The 23097-nt window shown below is 44.0% G+C and overlaps 1 protein-coding gene across 1 annotated transcript in view; it reads left to right on the top strand.

Annotated features, from left to right (window-relative positions):
• FGF10 (fibroblast growth factor 10) overlaps positions 1-22212 on the top strand; it is a 114314-nt gene extending 92102 nt beyond the window's left edge. The window contains exons 2-3 of the mRNA XM_056848577.1: positions 15826-15929; positions 21563-22212. Of these exons, the coding sequence (XP_056704555.1) occupies positions 15826-15929; positions 21563-21778 (320 nt within the window). The 3' untranslated portion in view covers positions 21779-22212. The remainder of the gene's footprint in view (positions 1-15825; positions 15930-21562) is intronic.
• Positions 22213-23097: the final 885 nt, after the last annotated feature.

The raw sequence follows: 23097 nt of genomic DNA on the forward strand, positions 1-23097 counted from the left end.
TCTTCGGTGCAGCCCCACATGTGGGACTGCGCCTGTGCGCAGGCCTGCCGCCAGAAACTTTTATTAGCCTCAAACCTCTAATTGGGGATGCCCCTCCCCTTGATGAGCAGACCAGCCTCACACCGAAACCACCGCATGCTCCTGGGCAGGGCATCCCCTCCCTCCTCAGTTCCTTCTTTTCCGCCACCAAGAACGGAGCTTTTTCCTGACCTCAGACTTTCTTCTTCAAGATTGCTTTTGATTTGTGAATTCTTCATTCCGGGCTGCCACTCAGGGCCTCCTGACCAGCCCTCATCTAGTTCTTCTTTAACCATATCCGGAGAGACAAGTGATCTCCTGTTGCCTCAGTCCCCTCGGTCGCGTGCCGAGGGCCGGTACGGCTTCCAAAATGCCCTTCAAGCTTTGTCCTCAGTGCGCCACAAAAATCCCGCACATGGACAGGCACCTTGCCTCGGTCCCCTCGGTCGTGTGCCGAGGGCTGGTACGGCTTCCAAAATGCCCTTCAAGCTTTGTCCTCAGTGCGACACAAAATCCGATCTGTGCTTACTTTGCTCATCCAAGTGGAAGCAACTCGCTTGTCCAAACAAGAAATCAACACAGACAAGCACGCTGCCGAGCTTGCGGCCATGTCCATGGCCACAGCGATTTCCTTGAGAAGCCACTCCTGGTCACGCACCACTGCCCTCCCCTTAGACACGAGATCGCAAATAGAGGATCTTCCATTCAAAGGTGATGCTCTGTTCGCAGAAGGGACGACCGAGTTCCTGACTAACATCAAAAAAGATCGCCAGACGGCAAGATCATGCGACATCACTCCCTCTTTCCAAACTAAATGAGATTCCAGCCCTGTTACCAGAGCTTCAGGACACCCTTCCATAAAAGTCAACGGTACCAAAGATACCAGCCATATCCTCCACAGGGAAAGTTCCATCAACAGCCCAACCAATCCGGGCAATGCAAACATAATTTTAAGCAGAAGCCCACTACTTGCCCCCAGCACAAGGAGCAAGGACAACCCAACCAGAGGTTCTGACTACCTGAGACGACCACTCAAGGGGAATTTCTTTTCCTGGAGAGACTGGCCAGATTTGCTGAAGCCTGACATTCCATTTGTTCAGACTCTTGGGTACTCAGAGTCATTTTGGAGGGCTATCGCCTGGAGTTTAAGGCTCAGCCCATGTGTTCTCCCGTTAGTTCTGCATGGGACAACCCTTTCCAGAGCTTACCTCCCAGTTATAAGAGCTCCTGCTGAAAGGCGCTGTTCAAGGAGCTTTCCCAACATGTTTTAGTTTTTTCTCCAGATTTTTTATGGTGGAGAGAGAGGATGGAGGCTCCAGACCTATTATTGACCTCAGAGTCCTTAATAAATATTTACGTATTTCTAAATTCCCTATGGTCTCACTGCCTTTTGTGATGACCCCCCAACAGATAGCCCAACTACCTTGTCGTCCTCTCTTGATCTGGTGCTTTCCACATGTGACAGGCTGGGTCTCATGGTTAACCTAAAGAGGTCCAAGCTGACACCTTCTCCACAGGCCCAGTTCATAGGAGCAGTGCTAGACCCTAACCGGGGAAGAGCTTCCCTACCCCAAGAAAGGGTAATAGCAATCAAACGCATGGTGCAACACTACAAGGTATAGACATCAACCGGTTATTTCCATCCAGAGACTGTTAAGCCTTATGGCTTCCACTACAGCTGTCACCCCCTTCGCTAGATTGCAGATGAGGGGTCTCCAGAACTGGTTTCTACAAGCTTTGATTTCCCCTTCACCCCCAGTTACATAGGCTCTCCATCCCTAGGAGAATCCTAAGATCTTCGTAATGGTGGCTTTCTGAGTCCAATCTCCTAAGGGGTATTCCCTTTAGCTACTGGAGCCCTGATTTCACCCTAACCACTGACGCCTCCCTGGAGGGTTGGGGGGGGGGGTCATTGTGGCGATATGTCCATACAAGGGAGGTGGGATGTCAGCGAGTCATCCCTACATATTAACCTGTTAGAATTACGGGCTGTATGTTATGCACTTACCTCCTTTACAGATTTCTTGCGGGGGCCAAGGACGCTCCTTCAATCTGACAACACCTCCACGGTGTATTACATAAACAAAAAAAGGGGCTCCGGATCCATACCATTGTGTTTGGAGGCACAGAGAGTCTGGCAGGTGTCTCTCTCAAATGACATTATTTCGAGGGCGATACACATAGCAGGAGCACACAACACCTGGGAGGACTCCCTCAGCAGGAGATTCCTTTCGAATCATGAATGGGAGCTTTAAGAGGTTTTCCTGCAGCCGATCTTTCAGGATTGGGGGTCCCTCAAGTCAACCTGTTCGCCACCAGAGAGAACAGGAAGGCAGAGCAAAATTTTGTTTCCTAGCAGGGAACGATCCGGGGTCCTTAGGGGATGTCTTTCAGATCACTTGGTCGGGCACCCTTTTATGCCTTCCCACCCTTCCCTCTGCTAGCGAGGGCTCTGGGGAAAATCAGAGCAGACAACACCTCGTGCATCCTGGTAGGCCCTCTGTGGCCCCGACAGATCTGGTTTTTGGAACTTATGCATTTAGCAGGAGGGAACTACAGAACCTTCCCCAGACACCCAGGATTGCTCAGGTGGGGCAATCTCAAACACCACGATGTGGACAGACTACATTTGGCAGTTTGGAGGGTGGAACCCAGCTAGAGACGGGCCTTTCCTCCCCAGTAAAGGAAAGGATTCTTCAAGCCAGAAAACCTTCCACACCTGATTCTTATGATAGAAAGTGGGAGAGGTTTGACAGATGGTCCAAGTCTCGGGGGCTGTCTCCCTTTCCCTGCCCCCTCCCGCATAATTTGGATTACCTGTTGGAATTGACCTAGACGGGTCTCACAGTATCCTCTGTATGGGTACATTTAGCCGCAATTCGGCCTTTCATGATAAGATAGAGGGGTACACGTTTTTCTCTAACCCCCTCTCCACGTGTTCCTAAAGGGACTCAATAATTTGTTTTCTCCCAATATCCAAGCTGGCCCCTCAATGGTCCCTCTCCCTGGTACTGGCCAAGCTCATGCTACCTCCATTTAAACCCTTGGTTCACGTACATTTGTCTCTACTTTCAGTCAAGGTGGCATTCTTAGTTGCTGTCACCTCTACCAGGAGGGTTGGGGATCTGGCTGCCCTTAGGGTAGATAGTCCTTCCTCAGGATGTACAACGAGAGAGTGGTCTTGCACCCCAGCCTCAAGTTCAACCCAAGGTAGTCTCTAGTTTTCACATGACTCAAGACCTGGTACTCCCAGTTTCTTCCCAACCCCGACTTCTCCAGCTGAGAAAACCCTCCACACCCTGGATCTTAAGAGGGCCATCCTGTACTACATTGATAGAACAAAACTCTTCAGGAAGTCTAAATCCCTCCTTATTTGCTACCAGGGTCCCAAAAAAGGAAAGCCAGCGTTCCCCCAGTCCATATAAGACTCGCTTACAAAGAAGTGAGCAAGACATGCCCTTTAGAAGTCCGAGCCCACTCTACCAGAGCCCAGGGCTCTTCCGCTGCTCTTCACAGACAGGTTCCCATCTGTGACATCTGTAAGGCGGCGACATGGTCAAACGAGGACACGTTCATCAGACACTACGCCTTGGACCTACAGGCAAGAAGAGGTGCTGAAGTAGGAAAGGCAGTCCTCCAACCATTGTTCTCCTAGATCGACACCCACCTCCAGATGGGGTAAGCTTGTTAAAATCCCACATGTGGGGCTGCGCCAAAGACTGAAAATGAAAACAGAGTTGCACTTACCTGTAACTGCTGTTCGTTGAGGTCTTCGGTGCAGACACACATCCCTCCTACCAACCCCACTGTCGACCTAAAAGAAAAAAAGAAAATAAAAGAAAGAAACGAGAGAGACAACAAAAACATAGCAGAGATGTAAGATTATCAGGCTGAATACATGTTGCCACCGGGCACATAAGGGCCTACTATCCACTGATTGACAAAGGACGGTGGCGGGCGAGGAACTGAGGAGGGAGGGGATGCCCCGCCCAGGAGCACGCGGTGGTTTCGACGCGAGGCCGGTCCGCGCATCAAGGGGAGGGGCATCCCCAATTAGAGGTTTGAGGCTAATAAAAGTTTCCGGCGGCAGGCCTGCACGCAGGCGCAGTCCCACATGTGTGTCTGCACCGAAGACCTCAATGAACAGCAGTTACAGGTAAGTGCAACTCTGTTTTCGATTTTTTCTTACTTTGGTGTTTTTAAACTCCTCACCATTTGAGGCTTATTAAAAACTGAAGTCAGTGGGTTGGAGCCAGCGAAAAATTTCCCATTGCTCTACAGATTGGCCAGTGATCTTGGAGGGTTTTCCCCCCCAGCTTCCAGGCATGTAGGGGTCTCTGGGGGTGCGAGAGGGGAGGTAGTTGGGAATTTCCTGCATTGTGCAGGCAGTTCAACTAGATGACCCTGATGGTCCCTTCCAACTCTATGATTCTAAGTGGAAATGCAAGAAAAACTCCATGGTGGCCCCTTGCATGAAATCAACCTTTTTGTGTCCCTTCTTCATTTCCACAAGGTCTTGTGGAACTGGGTACTATAATACAGAGAGGAAAGTGCTAGGTGTTGCACAGGATCATGCACAAGTCTGCTTATGTTTCTGCTTGCGCATCGCTGGATCCAAGCCAGTGTATATAGGGAGGCCTCTTTTGAAACTTACAAAATACCCCAGTTTGGATCCTGAGGTAAATCTCCATTGACAGAAGTCATTTCTATCCGCAAAGTAGGACTTCTTCAGCATCCTGTTCTCACTGCAGCCAAACTGATCCTTGAAATGCTGCACCTGGGGGGAGAGGCCCCCTGGAACAGCATGGAGGGGGGGGATTGAATGTTTGCATTGGGAGGGGGGAATTGGTGAAATCACCTCCCCTTTCCATCAGCAGAAATTTTCCATGGTATCCTAGGCACTGTGAGGGAAGTTAGGCTGAAAGACGAAGACTTCTGCCTCTGGGCTTCATGGCTAAGCAGGGATTTCCCCAGTAATAATGTCCCTTCTGGGGTAAACCCAGAAGTGATGGGGGGACGCTCTAGCATGTCCCTTAACAATTCTATAGAAACCATAAAGTTTTTGGAGGATTGTGCTAGAGTGTCCCCATCAAACCTGGAAGTGACAGGGATGCTCTACCTCCAAAAACTCTATGGTTTCCATAGAGGTTTTTTTAGGGACGTGCTCAAGCGTCCCCATCGCTTCCAGGTTTACCTCAGAAGGGACATTATTGTGCCACCCTTTAGCTGGCCTGATTCCCCCATAGGCCAGCTGAGGTTGGCAGGCCTGTTAATTGCCAGCCAATTGCCAGGCAATTGCCTGCCATTAACAGGCACCTGGCAACCCTAATGCTTAGGTAAGTGGATGACCAAGGCTAGCCCGATCTCGTCAGATCTTGGAAGCTAAGCAGGGTCGGCCCTGGTTAGTATTTGGATGGGAGACCACCAAGGAAGTTCAAGATCACTACACAGAGGCAGGCAGTGGCAAACCACCTCTGTTCAGCTCTTGCCTTGAAAACCCTACAGAGTCACCAAATGCAGACTGCAACTCGATGACACTTTCCATATTGGTTTGTGCCCTGGGATCTAATTAGATACTGCAGTCCAAGCTCTGCTCACGACCTGAGTTCGATCCTGACGGAAGTTGGTTTCAGGTAGCCGGCTCTAAGTTGACTCAGCCTTCCATCCTTCTGAGGTTGGTAAAATGAGTACCCAGCTTGCTGGGCGTAAAGGAAAGATGACTGGGGAAGGCACTGGCAAACCACCCCATAAACAAAGTCTGCCTAAGAAACGTTGGGATGTGACGTCACCCCATGAGTCAGGAATGACCCGGTGCTTGCACAGGGGACCTTTACCTTTATAAAATCACTATGGTCGCATTCAAATGTCACAAACAAACCATAACTTACGGTTTATGTGCTGGGGCCCCTTCCCTGTGCACCACACCAAAATTGAAGACTTCCTGGTTTGGAAGAAAGTTGAATTTCTTGCAATATCCAGACTGGACACTGTATTTCTTGCCTACAAACTCAGGTCATTTATGCAAGGGAGTTTTACCTGCTTGTTGGACCTTCATGTTGGGCATGTATGCACCAGCAGTCTCCAAGCTCAAATCAAGTCCTGCACCTTTAAATGTTGCTTTGTAATTGGCTTACTTTGTAGTGCTTACTGTGAGAGGAAATCCCCCCCCCCAAAAAAACCCCTGTCAAATAAAAAAGCATTTTAAGAAGAAACAACAAAAAAATGGAGCAATATGAAAGGGGGCGGGGAGAAATCCAAACCTCATTTTTAAACAGCCTTTCTTCTGCTTAGAAAGAGCTGGCAAGAAGCATTTGAATCTCTGCCTCTGGACATGGTGCTTTGTAATTTGCTGTGAGTGAAACTAAGCTTGTGTGTCCCACACTTTGCCTTATGCACGGAGATTTCACCTGGGCTGAGCTCAGGGGAGAGGGAAGAATTGGGTTAACAGAGGGACGGGAAGGTCTGGGATTTGTGAGGGCTGGCAGCGAGGTCATCTCTAATGGACGGAAAACTCATGAATAACTCCAAGGAACAACCAAGACAGTCTGGAGGCGAGCGTGAGTGAAAGTAACCATGCATGAATTACTTCAGATTGTAAACTACAGCTTATCCCGATTTGGAATTTTGGTTGGCAGGCAAGAAGCAAACCACAGTTTGTTACATTTCCTGACTCAGAAATAACAACAAATTGTGGTCCGGAAATTTCCAGAGTATGGGCTGCAAGTAAGCAGAGGAGGGAGCATGCATGCGCTAGGTTTTTTGAGCTCATTATCAGACCAAACTAGTTTTCTTGATCATCTGGCTGTTGCCCACGTTTCAGTATCCATTTACCTTCTGCAATGTGGGAATTATAGTATAATGTTGTTGGCATAAGAACGAATGCGATAAGGAGCATGAAATAGTTGTAGAAGCACAAAGTAAATAACTAGAAAGAGTGCGGCAATAATACAGAATTACAGAAGATGTTTCAACTATGTTTTCTTTTTTTAAAAAAAATCTGAGAACCACACTTGATTTGTCTTCATTTAAAAAAGCATAACGGAAGACATCCAATTTAATTCCAATGGCATGCAGTGTGAATGTGTTCCCTTGAAGATGGGTTGTTAAAACACACTGCTTTGGCAAAACTACTGTATCAAAGCAAAATTCATTGCTGGATGAATGCAATGCATAACACTTGCCAGTTTCATATTGAGACAGTATGCTATCCTCTTCCATGCAGGACCCAACAGTTTCAGAAACCTGCCATGCCGAAAAAATGATATATGATTGGTCTACAAGACTGGACGTGTATGTTGCAATCCTTACAAATATAATATGATAAACATGTAATTCAATTGTAAATCATGTTTGAGCGTAAACTAATAAAATTCCCTGAAAATGCTAACGCAGTGAGGAGCTCGTCCAACCTGACAGCGCAACAGAAGCCACAACAAACATGCCCTTCTAGAATAACAGCCTGTGTTCTTCCCCGTTGTTCTCTAACAAGGAGATGACCAACCTCAGTAAAATGGGACACCAGCAGATCCTTCAGCGGTGGCATAAGGTCTCAATTTCTACCATGTTGATGAGGGACTCATTTGGGTTTTATTAGAGTAGAAAGTCTTGCTGCAAACCCTCAGGTGATAGAACCTGCGGATTACCGACTCTTTGCTGTTAATGTTATGCTTCTAATATGCACTTCAGATAAGCAGTAAAGCTAATCTATGTGTCTCATAGTGACTTGTGGCCCCCATCTGGGGATATCTAAATCCACAGATTGGGGCCACACCTACGCTCAACAGATTTTCCTGAAAACTGGGGTGGTCTGCAGAAAAATATGAAATCGCAAAAAAGACATTGGGGGAGGGGGGGTAAATCCCCTCCAAATAAAACAGTTTTGTCCGTGCATGGGATTTTGATCCTAGGCAGCCCATGTGCCAACCCAGCATTCTGTCCATATTAGCTGTTACAGGTGATGTGGGTCTAGAAAAGCTATTGCAAAGGAAGTGCTTTATAACATGGTTTCTGTGGTTATTTATGGTTTCTGTCACACTTCTGATTGGCATTGTATTTTACTGAGTCCTTTTGAAGAAATGGGCACAAGGAAGTTTAATTCACTTAAAAACAAGCACCAAAGCGTATTATGAGTGTGTATGCTCTTTGTCAGCAGATCTGAGGATTGTACAGTTTCCAACTAGGTCAGTGGTCTTCAGTCCTCGGGCAAGGCCCTTGGAGTGTGTCACAAAGCCCCTCTTGCTGAGTCACAGGTTACCCTCCCCCAAGCTGCCATTTTTTACCACTTTTAAGAAAGACCTGATGCTAATGCACATGAATAGAGCTCAAGAGTGACATACCTCTTGCTTCTTCTTGCAAGCATACTATGAGGATCGACAGGAAAGTAAAGCAAGGTCACTCAGTGAAGGATAGGAGTCCTCCAGGACTCTTGGCATATTCCTCATTGTAACCTGCCTTGAATCTGGTCTAAGGGAAAGGCAGGCTAAAAATTCTCTAAGTCAGTGGTTCCCAAATTTTTCAGGCCACCGCCCCCTTGGTTCCACAAACTCAACCCCAGCACCCCCTACCCTATCCTATAACAAGCGTTATTCAAAGTAGGGCTTTGCATGATGCACCAAAGAGGATAATACCAATAAAATTTCAAAACACTAACCATTAATTGCACATCTATTCAAAATCAAATTAAAACTTTTTAAATTGAAATTTATTCAATAAAACTGATGAACTTGATCCAATGGTACCAGCTCTTCAAAATCTGGTGAAAAAATTCTGATAGTTTCCACCAGATTTGCCCGCATGATGCCACAGCTTGATCTGTTGTAAATTAGTGAACAACACAGTTGAAGGGGCCCACTTCTAGTGCCCCCTGCTGCCCCCTTGCCTCTTAGTGCCCCCCATGGTAATCCCACCACCCTCCAGGGGGTGGTACTGCCCACTTTGGGAACCACTGCTCTAAGTAAATAAACACAGCACACTTCCTAGTATATGTAGTGCATTTCTTGACCCAAGATCTTTTGGTCTGGTGACCATAGTCGTGGCCTTGATACTGGCGATGTCATAACTCAGGCTTCCCTTCTTCCTGTGATGTGACTGTGGTGTCATAGGCTGCAGCCTTTGAGTTCCAGGTAGGTCCTGGTGCTGGACAGGCTGAAGACCACCAAGCTAGGTAGTTTATAAGCCTCATAATTACCTCAGTCAGGGCTGCCAAGAGCCCACACAGGCCACCAGATAAAAATGCCTCCTGGGTCTCCTCACACAAGTTTCCTGATAATAACAGGTATGTAGCCACTATCCCCTAGCAGAACCTTGCCCAGTTTGCCAGCTCAACCCAGGATCCCAGAATTTTAGCCCTACTCCTCTTGGTAGCCCTGGCCTTTATACCTACTTTCTGAATGTTGGTTGCCATGGATACAGTGGGATCATCATGATTCATTCTACCTTTACCTCTTTCATGGCTTCCATCACCATACCTTTCCACTGTTATTCCTGTTGTATAGCTGGGGGAGGGGCTTAGTCTAAGATGTAGTGACAGCAGAGGTAAGCTGTTGAGTTACAGGTCTGGGCATGTGTTTGAACCCAGATGTCCTACTCTACAACACTAGCTCTGCAACATATATTGCATTGCACCACAATGCATACAAGAAAGCCAACATGCACATGTAGCTCCCACAATGCATACAAGAAAGTCAACATGCACATGTGGGTTTTCCGTCTCAAGGACAGCCCTACCGTCACTGCAAGCCGGCAGGCTGAGAGCACAATGCTAGCAGAGCTTTGGATCGAGAGGGTTGTTTTGTGTTCCATTTGGATTGCTGAATTGTGTGTTTTGATCAGATGCCAGTCATGGTACTGAGTTCGCAAGTCTTGTGGCAGAAGGGAAGAGAAATGTTGCATTCATGTGGGCCACGTTAATTGCCCATGCCTGTCAGAGCTGAAATTTTATTGTGTGAATAAAACATCTGTTGTCATTGTGAAGATAATACGAAAAGTAACTGAAAACAAAATCAGTTGTGATTTTTTTTTAAAACCTCCTCTTTTGTGTTTATAAGCTGTTACGGAATGAACGAATGCTGAAGAAAGGGTAGCTGGTACAACTTGACAACCACTTTGTATAGTAATGATGGTAATTTAAAAATTATGCTGTACAGTTAATTGCCGTAGCACTTTACAGAGTAACAAAGGGGGGGGAAAGACAGGTCCCTGCCTCGTAGGAACTTACAGTCTACATTTTGGCAATGGAGATGATATAGCGACAGAGATATTTATTTAAAACATTTTAAAGCTGCCTTTCCACACAGTGTAGGGTTCCCAAGATTAAATACACTTATAAATATATTTAAAAAATTAAAATAGAACACGTAAACAAATAGACACATGTACTGGAAGAAGGGTCAGTAAAAATCAGGGAGGGAACACCAGGCAAAATAAAAGTCTTCACCCACTGGCAGGAGACAATGATAGAAGGGGACAGACCTAGGGAGGGGTTTCCATAATTTTGGTGCCATAATTGAGAAGGCCCTTTGTCAGGTTACTACTCATCTAGCCTCAGGGACACACAAAGCAGGGCATCTGAAGAAGACTGTAGTGGTTTGATAGGTTCATATAGAAGTAGGTGGTCCACAGGCCTCAAACTGTATAGGATATTTTTGTATTTCTTTCGAAAATGAATGGAGAAACAAACACCAAAAGACCCATTCATGATGTTTATATGGGTAACAACAACCAAAAACACATACAGGAATAACAAGTGAGAGATTGCCTTTCATTTCTTTCCTTTGCCTGGCCATGCAATTTAGAGAACTGAAGGAGTTCAGAAGGAAGGGAAGGTATCTGAATATTTGATACAGGAGCTTTCCAGTTATTTGAGTCAAACGTGCAATAGAAAAAGAATTGGGTGTAGTGGACTTGCTTTCCATAGTGTTTCCACCAACCATTAGGGAAATATGGGTTGGGGAGAGCAGAAAGCTCCAGAAGACCCCTGCAGGGCAGATGCCTCTGGGGTGAAAAAGAAGGGAAGAAGCAGGAGCAACTGGTGGATGAGATGACCTCAGGGTGGACTTTCCACTGGAGGCCTTCTCCTCTACCCCCTCCCCCATCAATTAATTGATCAAGGATCTGTGTTGGGACTGCGAAGTACAGCCAACACGCATTTCCCTCCAAGCCCTCACCATCACAATGACCTGACTAGAGGTGGTAGTAGGGTTGCCAACCTCCAGGTACTAGCTGGAGATCTCCTGCTATTTCTCCAGTTCCCCTGGAGAAAATAGCCGCTTTGGCAATTGGACTCTATGGCATTGAAGTCCCTCCCCTCTCCAAACCCTCCCCTCAAGCTCCACCCCAAAAACCTCCCACCGTTGGCAAAGAGGGACCTGGCAACCCTAAGTGGTAGGGAGTGGGGGAGGCTTTGCAGCACAAAAGGCATCCTACACTGTCTGCTCCAAGCCTTCTGTCCCCACTTGAAGTCCTGCTGGTTTTCAGCTCCAGTCTCCACTACCTACACACACACCTCTCAGATAGACAGCCGGGAGAGCTGGCTGTCCCATCAGCTCACGCCTAATGCAGAGATGGGGTGAACAAGAGGAGAGGATGCGGTGGCCAGAAGGGGGCAGACTTTTCCCTCTCTTGCAACTCCCTGCAGATCTACAGTTTGGGGGTAGTGACTCCTGGGACTGTCCTAGCCTGCATGCTTGAAACCCTTGAGGATGCCTGCCCAAGTGGAAACAGACCCTTGGACAAGTTGAAATGTTCTACAACATTTTGTTGCAGGTTCCCATTCTTTTTTTCTTTTTTTTAAAGGGAAATAAATAAAGCTTTTGAAATAAAAACTGATAGAAAAGTATTTCATTTTTATTTATGGTATTTATAGTCCTCCTTTTGCACAGGCTCAAGGCAGATTATTCAGAGTGAGTCGGTACAATTGACAGGATGGGACATTCAGTGAACAACGCAATGGGAATTAGGGTTGTAGAACCAACCAGAAGTCTAAAAACAGAAGAGGAAGGAGGAGGAGGAGTTGGTTTTTATATGCCGACTTTCTCTACCACTTAAGGGAGACTTAAACCGGCTTACAATCCCCTTCCCCTCCCCACAACAGATACCCTGTGAGGTAGGTGAGGCTGAGAGAGCTCTAACAAAGCTGTAACTTGCACAAGGTCACCCAGCTGGCTTTGTGTGGAGGAGTGGGGAAACAAATCCAGTTCACCAGATTAGCCTCCACCACTAATGTGGAGGAGTGGGGAATCAAACCCGGTTCTCCAGATCAGAGTCCATCGCTCCAAACCACCGCTCTTAACAACTACACCACGCTGGCTCTCTGAAGCAAAGCATAAGTATTAACATTACACATTAAATGATGCAAAAATTACATAGTAGGATCTTAGTTTCATCAGCCTATACACAGTAGTATAAATATCTTATTTATTTAGTCTTGGAACATGGGCCAGGAAAACAAATATAGTGTGACTTCATTGTTTTGTGGAAGTACTTTCTAATGAATTTGTGGTGTTGCATCTAATGGTCCTTTCCAACTGAAGGAAGAAACTGCCTCTGAAGAAAGATGAGTTCTAGTGGAGAAAGACTTTTTCCAATGGACACAGGATTTTTTCTTCCAACGGAAAGACTCATTGACCAATGCAGGGGAGTCACTGGATCTGACCAAAATGCATGGGGAACTAGATATTGTGCATAGATACAGCCACAATGATTTGAAATTGCCCCCCATCCATATAGTAACTGCTTATTTGGATCTCGTGTTGTTCCTGTTTTAAGCACAAGAAGCTAGATAACTTTGCTGATTAAATCTAAAACATAGCAGCAATACAGAAGTCCACCAAGAAATGCTTCCATTCAGCCATAGTGTTTAAAAACTATTCATCACATACATGTTATTTATGTTGCTTATGGACAGACCCCTACATAGGTCCAGGAACATGCAGTGCTAGAATTATGTCTTTGCACATGACAGGATGTAAAATTTCAAGAAATATTGAAGTCAGGTCATTTATCAAAAAAATCTGTGCCAGTGTTCAAGATGTATGTCAGGGAAGCAATGCCAATTTTTTCTGCATTTCTTTTGGAATTATTCTCCAATCCAAAATTTCTGGCCTACAGATATAGTTTTGATTTATGGTACAGCGGGGTGTTTATTGTTCTTTAATCCCCAAGTGATTTTTTTTTAATCTGAAAAGATCCATTTTAGTATCTAATGTAGAGAATTTTTGGTCTGTTGTACAGCAGCTAAACTTATGGCTGGATCTAACCAGCTTTTCCAGTGGCAAAAAAAGGACCACCAAAAAATGTTATACTGGAGTCTTGGGATGGAAGCTGTAACAAGGAGGAGGACTGGATGAGATAGAGTGATAAAGAATGCCAGCGTGGTGTAGTGGTTAAGAGTGGTGGTTTCGAGCAGTGGAGTCTGATCTGGAGAACCGGGTTTGATTCCCCCCTCCTCCACATGAGTGGCGGACGCTAATCTGATGAACTGGATTTGTTTCCCTGCTCCTACACATGAAGCCAGCTGGGTGACCTTGGGCTAGTCACACTCTCTCAGTGGGCCCAGGTTCCCACTCCTCTTCCTCAGAGGAGGAGGGCAGCTCGGGTTGGCCTACGACAGGTACTTTGGATCATTCACAGGTTGTTTCTGCTAGTTGGCTAAGGCTGTTATGTTCAGCTGGAGCAGAATGTTCTGGCTGGGTCATCTACACATCCATTAAACCTACAACAGTATTGTAAGGTTTTATGACACAGTTCCATTTAGACCCCGAGGAAGGAGGTTTGGGGTGGAGATGCCCCCCTTCCTCACACATATAGAGCTGCTGGTTTATACATTTGCCAACTCCACCCGGCCGCAAGCAAGTTGCAGGCCTGTCAGTGATATGCTACCATACCTTCCTGACATCAGTAAAACCTGACCTGAAGTTGTTTCGGGGAAGGGGGGAGGATGCTAAATACGTATGATTACAAACAGACCAAGTGCTGTTTCCTCCTGTTGTCTGATCGCAAGACATTGGATGGGTATGGCCACCTACATTAGCACGCCCAATACAGATTCTGAATGCTGATGATATCTTTTGATCATCTGTCTAACAGCAGTTTATTTCAAGGCATCAAATAATGATTCCACTTTGCTTCTCACTCCAGAAATGTTGAAAGCCAATAGGTTCTCCTTTTGCAGGTTTTACTGTGGGCGGAGTGTTAAGCTGACACAAACTGGCCCTGGATACAGAGCTATCACGCACCTCAGTTTCAGCCAGCTGTTATGAACTGGGGAGGGGCTGTGGCTCAGTTTATAGAGCATCTGCTTGGCGTGCAGAAGGGTCCCAGGTTCAATCCCCGGCATCTCCAGTTAAAGGGACTAGGCAAGTAGGTGATGTGAAAGACCTCTCCCCGAGACCCTGGAGAACCGCTGCCGGTCTGAGTAGACTATACCGACTCTGATGGGCCGAGGGTCTGATTCAGTAGAAGGCAGCTTCATGAGTTCATGTGTTCAACTCAGGGGCCTTATGCTGGTGCCCAGATATTGGGGGAAGGAGGAGGGACCTTCTAGCCTCGACATTTGCAGTGGGCATAGAAAAGAGTGAGCATGATCAGCTTTTGCATGTCTTTGAGAGAGCTGGAGACACACACACACACACACCCATTCCAGTGAAATTGTGCCCATAGTTGTTTCAGAGGGGGATAAATGGGTTTGATTACTAACAGAGTTGAATGGGGGGGTTGTTTGTTTGTTTGTTTGTTTTTGCCTGTTATCTGAGAGAACAAGACACTGTGGCACACCAGTCTTAGCTTAACTGCACCTCAGAACACCAACATGGTTGCCAAAGCTAAGGGTTCCTGCTGCTCTCTAGGGCAGAGAGATTTAGTTTTATCTAAATGTTGTATAAGAAATAAAGTGCTTTACCACTGTTTCGGCCTGTTGGGATGAATCTGACATTCTATTGACATGTGCTATAGATTTAATTTAATGCTGTGGTTCAGATGTCTCTTGTGAGAAATTTGAGTGAAAATCTACACTAAGAAGGGTTGAGCTCTTTCAATATTTATGGAGTTTAAAAGGCAGGAGTAGGAAAGGAAACATGATAATTGAAACAACGTTTGGGTATATCTGTGCTGCGAAGAGTTTGGAAGACAACCGGTTAGTTGTAGGGATGATTTTGAATTTCTCCTCCATGCTGTTTTGACTCGAAAACCCCCATTTTCATTTAACTTATCCCTTGTACAAATCCAAGCCTTGAGTGTACGTTTTCATGGTTCTTCAGATATCTTCCCCCCCCCCCATTGGATTTGTATATTTTTAATACCCTTTTAGTGCCAAGGGCATACAAATGGCATAAATATATAAATGGCACAAAATAGTGTAAAAGAAGCAAATGGATGAGGAATATCAGTAATAAGAAAGCAAAAGGACTCACAACAACTTGCAAAATGGCAAAGGTCATGCACATACATCCCCATTTGTAGGGCTGCCAGCTCCAGGTTGGGAAATGCCTGGAGATTTTGCGGGTGGAGCCTGAGGAGGGTGGGGTTTGGAGAGTGAAGGGACTTCAATGCCATAGAGTCCAATTGCCAAAGTGGCCATTTTTTCCAGGGGAACTGATCTCTGTTGCCTGGAGATCAGTTGTAATAGCGGGGGATCTCCAGCCACCACCTGGAGGTTGGCAACCTAACACATTTGGTTGCTCTGAATATTTGGAATAAGGTTTGGAATATGGCTTGGAAGGATCCATTTCAAGCCTAGTTCAGAAAATCTTCCTTCTTTAATGATGATAAACTGATAGATCTGAGTCATTCTCATTTTCCTTGTATTGTTAGGTGTAATGGCGATTACATCTGTAGAAACTGGAGTTGTGGCAGTTAAATCCATTAACACCAACTATTACCTAGCCATGAACAAGAATGGAAAAGTCTATGGTTCTGTAAGTACATTTCTCCTGCTTGATCATACATAGCTCATACTTGAATAGCTCCATTGATCCCAGTTAAGGTTTAATTCTGAATAAATGTGTTTAGCAGATTGGGTTCTAAGGGGCTTTCCTTACTAGAATGCTGGATTTAGATGCACAATCACAATTTAGTTGTGATATGAACAAATCTGAAATTCTCAGGCTCATGAGCTGTCTCCCTCCTTCTCTACCTTTTAGTTATTTATTAAAATGTTTCTATCCCACCTTTCCTTGTCGCTCAAGGTAAATGACTAATAATAATGGGGAAAAGTTACAATTTAAAAGTGCTGGGATCTAAAACACCCAAATACAAAGACTGAAGACTTCCTGGTTTACTAAGGCTGCAATCCTAAACAAACTTATTAGTAAGTATGTTCCATTGAACTCAATGAGATTTATTTCTGAGTATACATGCTTAGGATTGCATTGGAAGTCTCCAGTGTAACCACAATTTGTTGAGATGTCCAAATTCAGGTTCTTGAGCAAACTGGAGTTTGTTTCTCACCCACAAACTGGGATTGACTCGAAACAACAGATTAAACCTGATGTAGAATCCCTGTTTCCAGGTAACAAAGGCTTCCTAAACCAAGAAGCAAAAGGCAGAGGATTTCAGGCTCATTCACATCACAAATAAATTGTGGTTTATTCATTATGTCTACTGTCTTTATTTCCCAAGCTGTTCAGTAATCTCTGTGCATGCCTGAAGTTTCCGAATACGGCATTTTCTTAAAATCACAAGCGCTATCATTTTCTCATTGCTTTCCCCTAAGGTTCCTAACTATGCGGAGCAGAATATTTCCATTGCTTTGTTTTTCCACAGGAAATTTTCCATGTCTAAAGATTCATTGTTTCATAAAATTAATAACAATGAATAGATGCCATGGCCAATACAAATATTAGGCAAGTTTCAAAGTTGTCTTTAAGGTTTTTCAGGTGAGTGTCCCTAGGAATTGTGTGAGAGGGTATATGTATGTTTTATTGGTTTTTACATAGAGGGGAGGGATACAATCTCAAATATAATAATTCAAATTTTTAAAGATCTGGTTACGAATTTGCCTGATTGGCTGTGCAGCTCAAATCAAAACCAAAGCCCAAACTCATATTTATATGTCTTCTCTCACATGGAGGAAGGGATAGCGTAACCACCAATCGAATGGGAACTCCCAATTGGTGAATCGGGTTGAAATTAAATCAAAAGAGTTTCAGTCTAGACATTAGGAAGAATTTTCTAACAGTTAGAGCAGTTCTTCAGTGGAACAGGCTTCCTCGGGAGGTGGTAAGTGCTCCTTCCCTGGAGGTTTTTAAGAAGAGGTTAGATGGCCATCTGTCAGCAATGCCGATTCTATGACTTTAGGCAGGTGATGAGATGGAGGGAACCTTGGCCATCTTCTGGGCATGGAGTGGGGTCACTGGGTGTGTGGGGGGGGGAGGTAGTTGTGAATTTCCTGCATTGTGCAGGGGGTTGGACTAGATGACCCTGGTGGTCTCTTCCAACTCTATGATTCCAAGTGGTACCACGGAGCACAACATTGAAACTGAGGGGGCTTCTGGGTAGAAAATTAAGTTCTGTTGAAATAGATGAGTGGACAGAGAAATCCATGACACATCGCACACAGTTCTTTGGAGATGCTAAAATTAGCATATCTAACAAAAATCAACACAGATGGGCAACACTACCTTAATCTCCTTATAATTTTGCAAAACCACCACACAGCATTACAGTTATTCACATAGGAGAATCTGGTCATTGAACCATTCACAAAGACGAATCTGGATTCGTCTGTTCACTCTCCTAGAAAGACAAGCTATGTAAATGAACTGTTGGGACTATAAACTCCAATGAGCTGTGGAGCCTCGAAACTCATGTTGCTGTGGAGCTGTTTTCTCTTTGTGAATGGTTCAATGACCAGATTCTCCTATGTGAATAATTGTAATGCTATGTGGTGGTTTTGCAAAATTATACTGAGATTAAGGTAGTGTTTCCCATCTGTATTGATTTTTGTTAAACTTTGTTAATACAGAGGTGTCATATTTTTGCTAGCAAAATTAGCATGACAGCAGTTTTTTCATTTCATCTGGATATCCCCCCTTAAATTTACACAATGCTATGGGAAGTATGCCCTGACCTGGATGGCCCAGGCTAGCCTGATCTTGTCAGATCTCAGAAGCTAAGCAGGGTCAGCCCTGGTTAGTATTTGGATGGGAGACCACCAAGGAATACCAGGGTTGCTGTGCAGAGGAAGGCACTTGCAAACCACCTCTGTTACTCTCTTGCCATGAAAACCACAAAAGGGGTCACCATATGTTGGCTGCGATTCGAAGGTACTTTACACACACACATGGAAATTATATGCTGTATTGCCTTTACACGTTTACAGGTATTATTCGAATAAGAATAATTTCTGCATAAAACTTTGATGTTTAAACCACACATGATTTTTTTAAAAAAATTCCTGATTAAATATTTCAGTTCAAATATTGGGGTGGACCCTACCTTCTACCTACCACTTAACTTGGAGGAAGGCTCCTTAGGCTAGAGGAGGGCTGCTTGGAGCATGGGTGGATCCACCCCATTGGTTTCTGTTAAGACACAGAAATTAACATGGCGTAGTAGTTAAATTTTGTGTACTAAATATAAGTAAATATTCTAAATCAAATCTCACTTTATTTAGGGCATTGGAAAAAAATTCCAGTCCAGATTTTTTCCAGAAAACTTGCATCACTGTCTATGCATTTGTAGAAGAGGAACAGTAAAATCCTGAAGGGGGGGTAGTTACAGCAAAGGGGTCACACCAGATCCTAAGGGAATTCCCCTCCCCTTGAGGATTGCTCTGCCCGTTACACAATATTTGTAATTATCAGATCCAGTCCTGCTGTTCACTGAAATTCCAAGCTAGTCCCTTCCAATTTTATCTCATGCTGAGCAATAATATTGCATTGTATTGCAATGAACAATGGCTAGGCTTAAACCAGCTAGGCACTTGAACTAATTCTGAACAAAATGAGCGTTAATTATTTCTGCAAATATTCATGTGTAATTCCTTGATTAACACTACAATCCAGAAGAGAGGTACATCCTTCTAAGCCTGTTGACTTCACTAGACTTAGAAAGGTGTAACTCTGCTTGAGATTACGCTATAAATAACCCCAAAGTATTTAAACTGTGAAGATTCTCATGTGCATGTTCATGGTCTTTTAATTTTTTAGCCATTTGGATAAATTTAGCCTGACAGTGCTTTTTTTTTTTGTCACTTCATGTGTCAGCTGCCAAAGTGGAAGAACGTGTATTTGAGCCACCCAGATTTGCAAAAAAGGAAAGTGACAAACTAATGCCATAAGCCATCACAGAGGTGGTTGCAGTTAATGCCCATTGATTTCACTCTGTGCCGGATTGTGGTTGTGGTTCATTACCTACCCTGTTAAATGTTAGAAATAGCCAGTGAAGGTTCAGTAGCACATGTTCAAGCAGTACTTGTAGGGACCCTGGGGCCAGATCCTCTGTAGATATAACATAGGGAATATGTTGTTGTTGTTATATAACATTATTTATTATTATATAAAATAGGGAGTACCGGTATGTTTTTATTATTTATGCTGTAGCTTGAACTGACATTAGAAATACTTCCGAAGTTCTACTCATCCATACTTCTTCCCAGATTTTTAAAATTTCCAAATCACCAACCTGCTCTAGTTCCCAAAACAGAACTGATGTGGTAGGAATCTTCAGTTCCTCCATTTTTTTTAGCTTTCAGGTTTTTTTCCAATCATTCCTTCCTTTTCCTTTCTGCACCATTCTGATATGCACCAGTGCATCAATAAAGCAGTCTTGATGTGATTGTGCAGACAAGTGTAACACGTTTCTTCCTATCTGTTTTTTATCCATGTGTAGGCAGATAATGCAAAAGACCTCAACTGTTAGACCGTGGAGAACTGCTGCAAGTCTGACTAGGCAATACTGAATATGAAGGACCAGTGGTCTGATTCAGCATAGGGCAGCTTCATATGTAATTTTATGAACTGGCCGCAAGTTTTTTACATCGTTGCTGGCCTCCCCATCCTCCCCCCACTTTTGAACTTGCGGAGGGTTACACTGCCTGATGGGGTCTTGAGTGGCTCCTGTTCTCTGTTTTAAGAAATCCATCTTGTTTTTATCTCTGATGTGTTGGGATATTGTGGTTTTAGCTTATGTTTTATTGTTTTAAATGTTGTTACCTGCTCGGAGCCCAGCCCAGCTGAGATTGAGGGCAGGCTGTAAATGTAATAAATAAAGGATGCATATTGCAAAATGAGCAGATACATATATGAAAATACGAAACTGCCTTATACCAAGTCAGACACCTAGTCCACCTAAATCAACATTGCCTGTTCTGACTAGAAGCAGCTTTCCAGGGTTTCGGGCATTGAAATGTCTTCCTCACCATTTCCTGAATAAGATCCTTTAACTGGAGATGCCAAGCATTGAACCTGGGATGTTCTGCATATAATACATGTGCCCTAGTTCTGAACCACAGCTGGGAAAATACATCTCACATCCTGTTCTCGTTCCCTACTAACCCTGCCTTTTATCTGCCCTCCATAGCTAATGTAATAATGCAACTTTCTTTTGTATTTATTTTTCTTTTCTTGAAATGGGGGTGGTGCAAAAAGCTACCAGGTAAGAGGAAAATCCTCCTTTTTCGCACCTTCCCATTTGTTCTAGTTTGGGGCCAATTTTGTAACATGTTTTCTCCCACCCTTTCAGTCATTTCAGTCCAATCTGTTTTGGTACCCCAGCCATTTGGCATTCAGAAAGTTTCACGTTTTCAGGTTTGCTGAGTACACGGGGCCAAGCAAAATCATATTCTACATATTGTAGTGTTAGGTGCAAGCCTCTTTTTAAAATAGATAAATACATCTTGCATACATTGGTTTAACAGTGCAGTTTGGCTTTCAGTGCTGCAGCATAGCCAAATATGGGCTAGTATAGGCTGGACTGTCTTGTGTTTTAGGATTGACATAGAATCATTTTGATCTCCAAACTATCTCATATAGACATGTGGCCTGTGTTTGTACTAATATTCTAAGGGCCAATGTTTACATTGTCTTTGTAGCATGGCTACCACTTCCATTGGAACTAAATCTCATACCACAACACTAACACTAAGGAGACCACACTGGACAGGCAGATGGACGCAACTATTGCTCAATTCTGGTTACCTTTTCAAGCACTGATTGTGCCACCTGTAGGGTTGCCAACCTCCGGGTAGTAGCTGGAGATCTCCTGCTATTACAACTGATCTCCAGCCGATAGAGATCAGTTCACCTGGAGAAAATGGCCACTTTGGCAATTGGACTCTATGGCATTGAAGTCCCCTCCCCAAATCCCGCCCTTCTCAGGCTCCACCCCAAAAACCTCCCACCAGTGGTGAAGAGGAACCTGGCAACGCTAGCCAAGTGAGACTCATGCACATAGAAGCTATGCTGCAAAGTACTGTCGAAATCTGTCCAAAGAAGCACTTGTAACATATAAATTAAACTAGCAGTTTATTTAGAATGTTCTTGCACATCAGCATTGTGATCTCTATTTTCTGTCTTTGTTTTTTGTTTTGTTTTTGTTCCCCAAACAGAGAGCCTTTAACAATGACTGTAAACTAAAGGAGAGAATAGAAGAAAATGGATATAACACATATGCATCATACTCTTGGAAACACAATGGAAGGCAAATGTTTGTGGCGTTGAATGGAAGAGGAGCCACAAAAAAAGGACAGAAAACAAGACGGAAAAACACCACGGCTCACTTTCTTCCGATGGCCGTCGAGCCACAGATAGACTTCTTCTATTGATAGCAGTTGAACCAAAGATCATTTGCCAGGAATACTTGGTAATCCTCTTGAAGAGGAAAGGCAGAAACAGTACAGACGTCTGCTTGGATGAAAAGGGGGGGGAGGAAGCCTTTGAAGGTTTTGTACTCTCTGCTGGCACATGAAGTCCTTCTAATTAAGTCTGTGTCATATCTTATAATCAAGACACAAGCCGGATCAAATGGGATAGGAGCTCTTTCCAGTGTGAACAAATTATTATTATTATTATTATCTCTGCAATAGAACTTAAAGGACAATGTATTGAATGATCTTCGGGGAAAGTTATTTATGGAATACTAACTCATATCAAAGACCTTTATTGCTCATTCAAGCCTAATGATCCAATGAACAGTTAGGCACGCAAGCATTTACTGGAAGCACATGGATCATACGCAGAAATAAAGGCGATTCTGGAATGGTCTTGCGGAAGACATGAATAGGATTAAGAAATATAAGCACATTAGAGTAAAACTGTTCTAACAAAATAAATAGTATGGTCTCCCTTTGTATGCTAACGCCATGCCTTTGTACTTCTCCCTAAGTTATTTATTTAATAGGATGTTAAATATCTTTCCTTTTTTTTTTTTTTTTGGAAGGATTTTCTCAGTTGCTTCCTGTTTCGTAATTGTTCTTTTCCTCCTCTCAGTATTTTGTTTTACCCAGTTGTACATTGAAAGCATCCACAGGTGTCTGAGAGTAGGGAATGGACAAGGCTTAAAGGAAAGAGTAGGGTTGTGGTTTGTGTTTAATCTTGGGGGCTTTTTCCCCCTTTCTTCCCTTGAAACTGGGTTTCTTTTTAATTTTGCACTTACAATCAGTAGGATCAGATATGCGTGGGAATTGGAACTGTGCGTGATTATTTTCAGCGTTTTCAGTGCTCCCCTTTCTCCCCAGGAACAACATTTCCCATCATGCATCATCCGAAGAGTCATGCTGCTTTTTTTGAAATGGACAGAGTTGAACTGATATTCAGATGTGTCTTCATCTCCAACTTATTTCAGTTCAGTCTTTGATCCCAAAGATGCTGAAATTTAATTGGAAGTAGTCAACAAGGTTTGGGTGGGTGTTTGTTTTTTTAATAAATTGTTAATGCATCCTACCACATTTTTGAAAGAAAAATTTCCAAATCAAAGCTGAATTAAGTCTGCGAATATAATACTATCCAAGGGCACAATTTGTCACTTCCCTTCTACCCCTAAAAAAAGTAAGACAAAAAAGAGCCAATTTTTTGACTGCTTATATTTTGGAAGAGCCCCAAATGACAATATATGTGATTTGGAAATTGCAGCCTGTTATCTGAA

This window comes from Euleptes europaea, chromosome 4, assembly GCF_029931775.1.
Source record: "Euleptes europaea isolate rEulEur1 chromosome 4, rEulEur1.hap1, whole genome shotgun sequence".
Classification (NCBI taxonomy): domain Eukaryota; kingdom Metazoa; phylum Chordata; class Lepidosauria; order Squamata; family Sphaerodactylidae; genus Euleptes; species Euleptes europaea.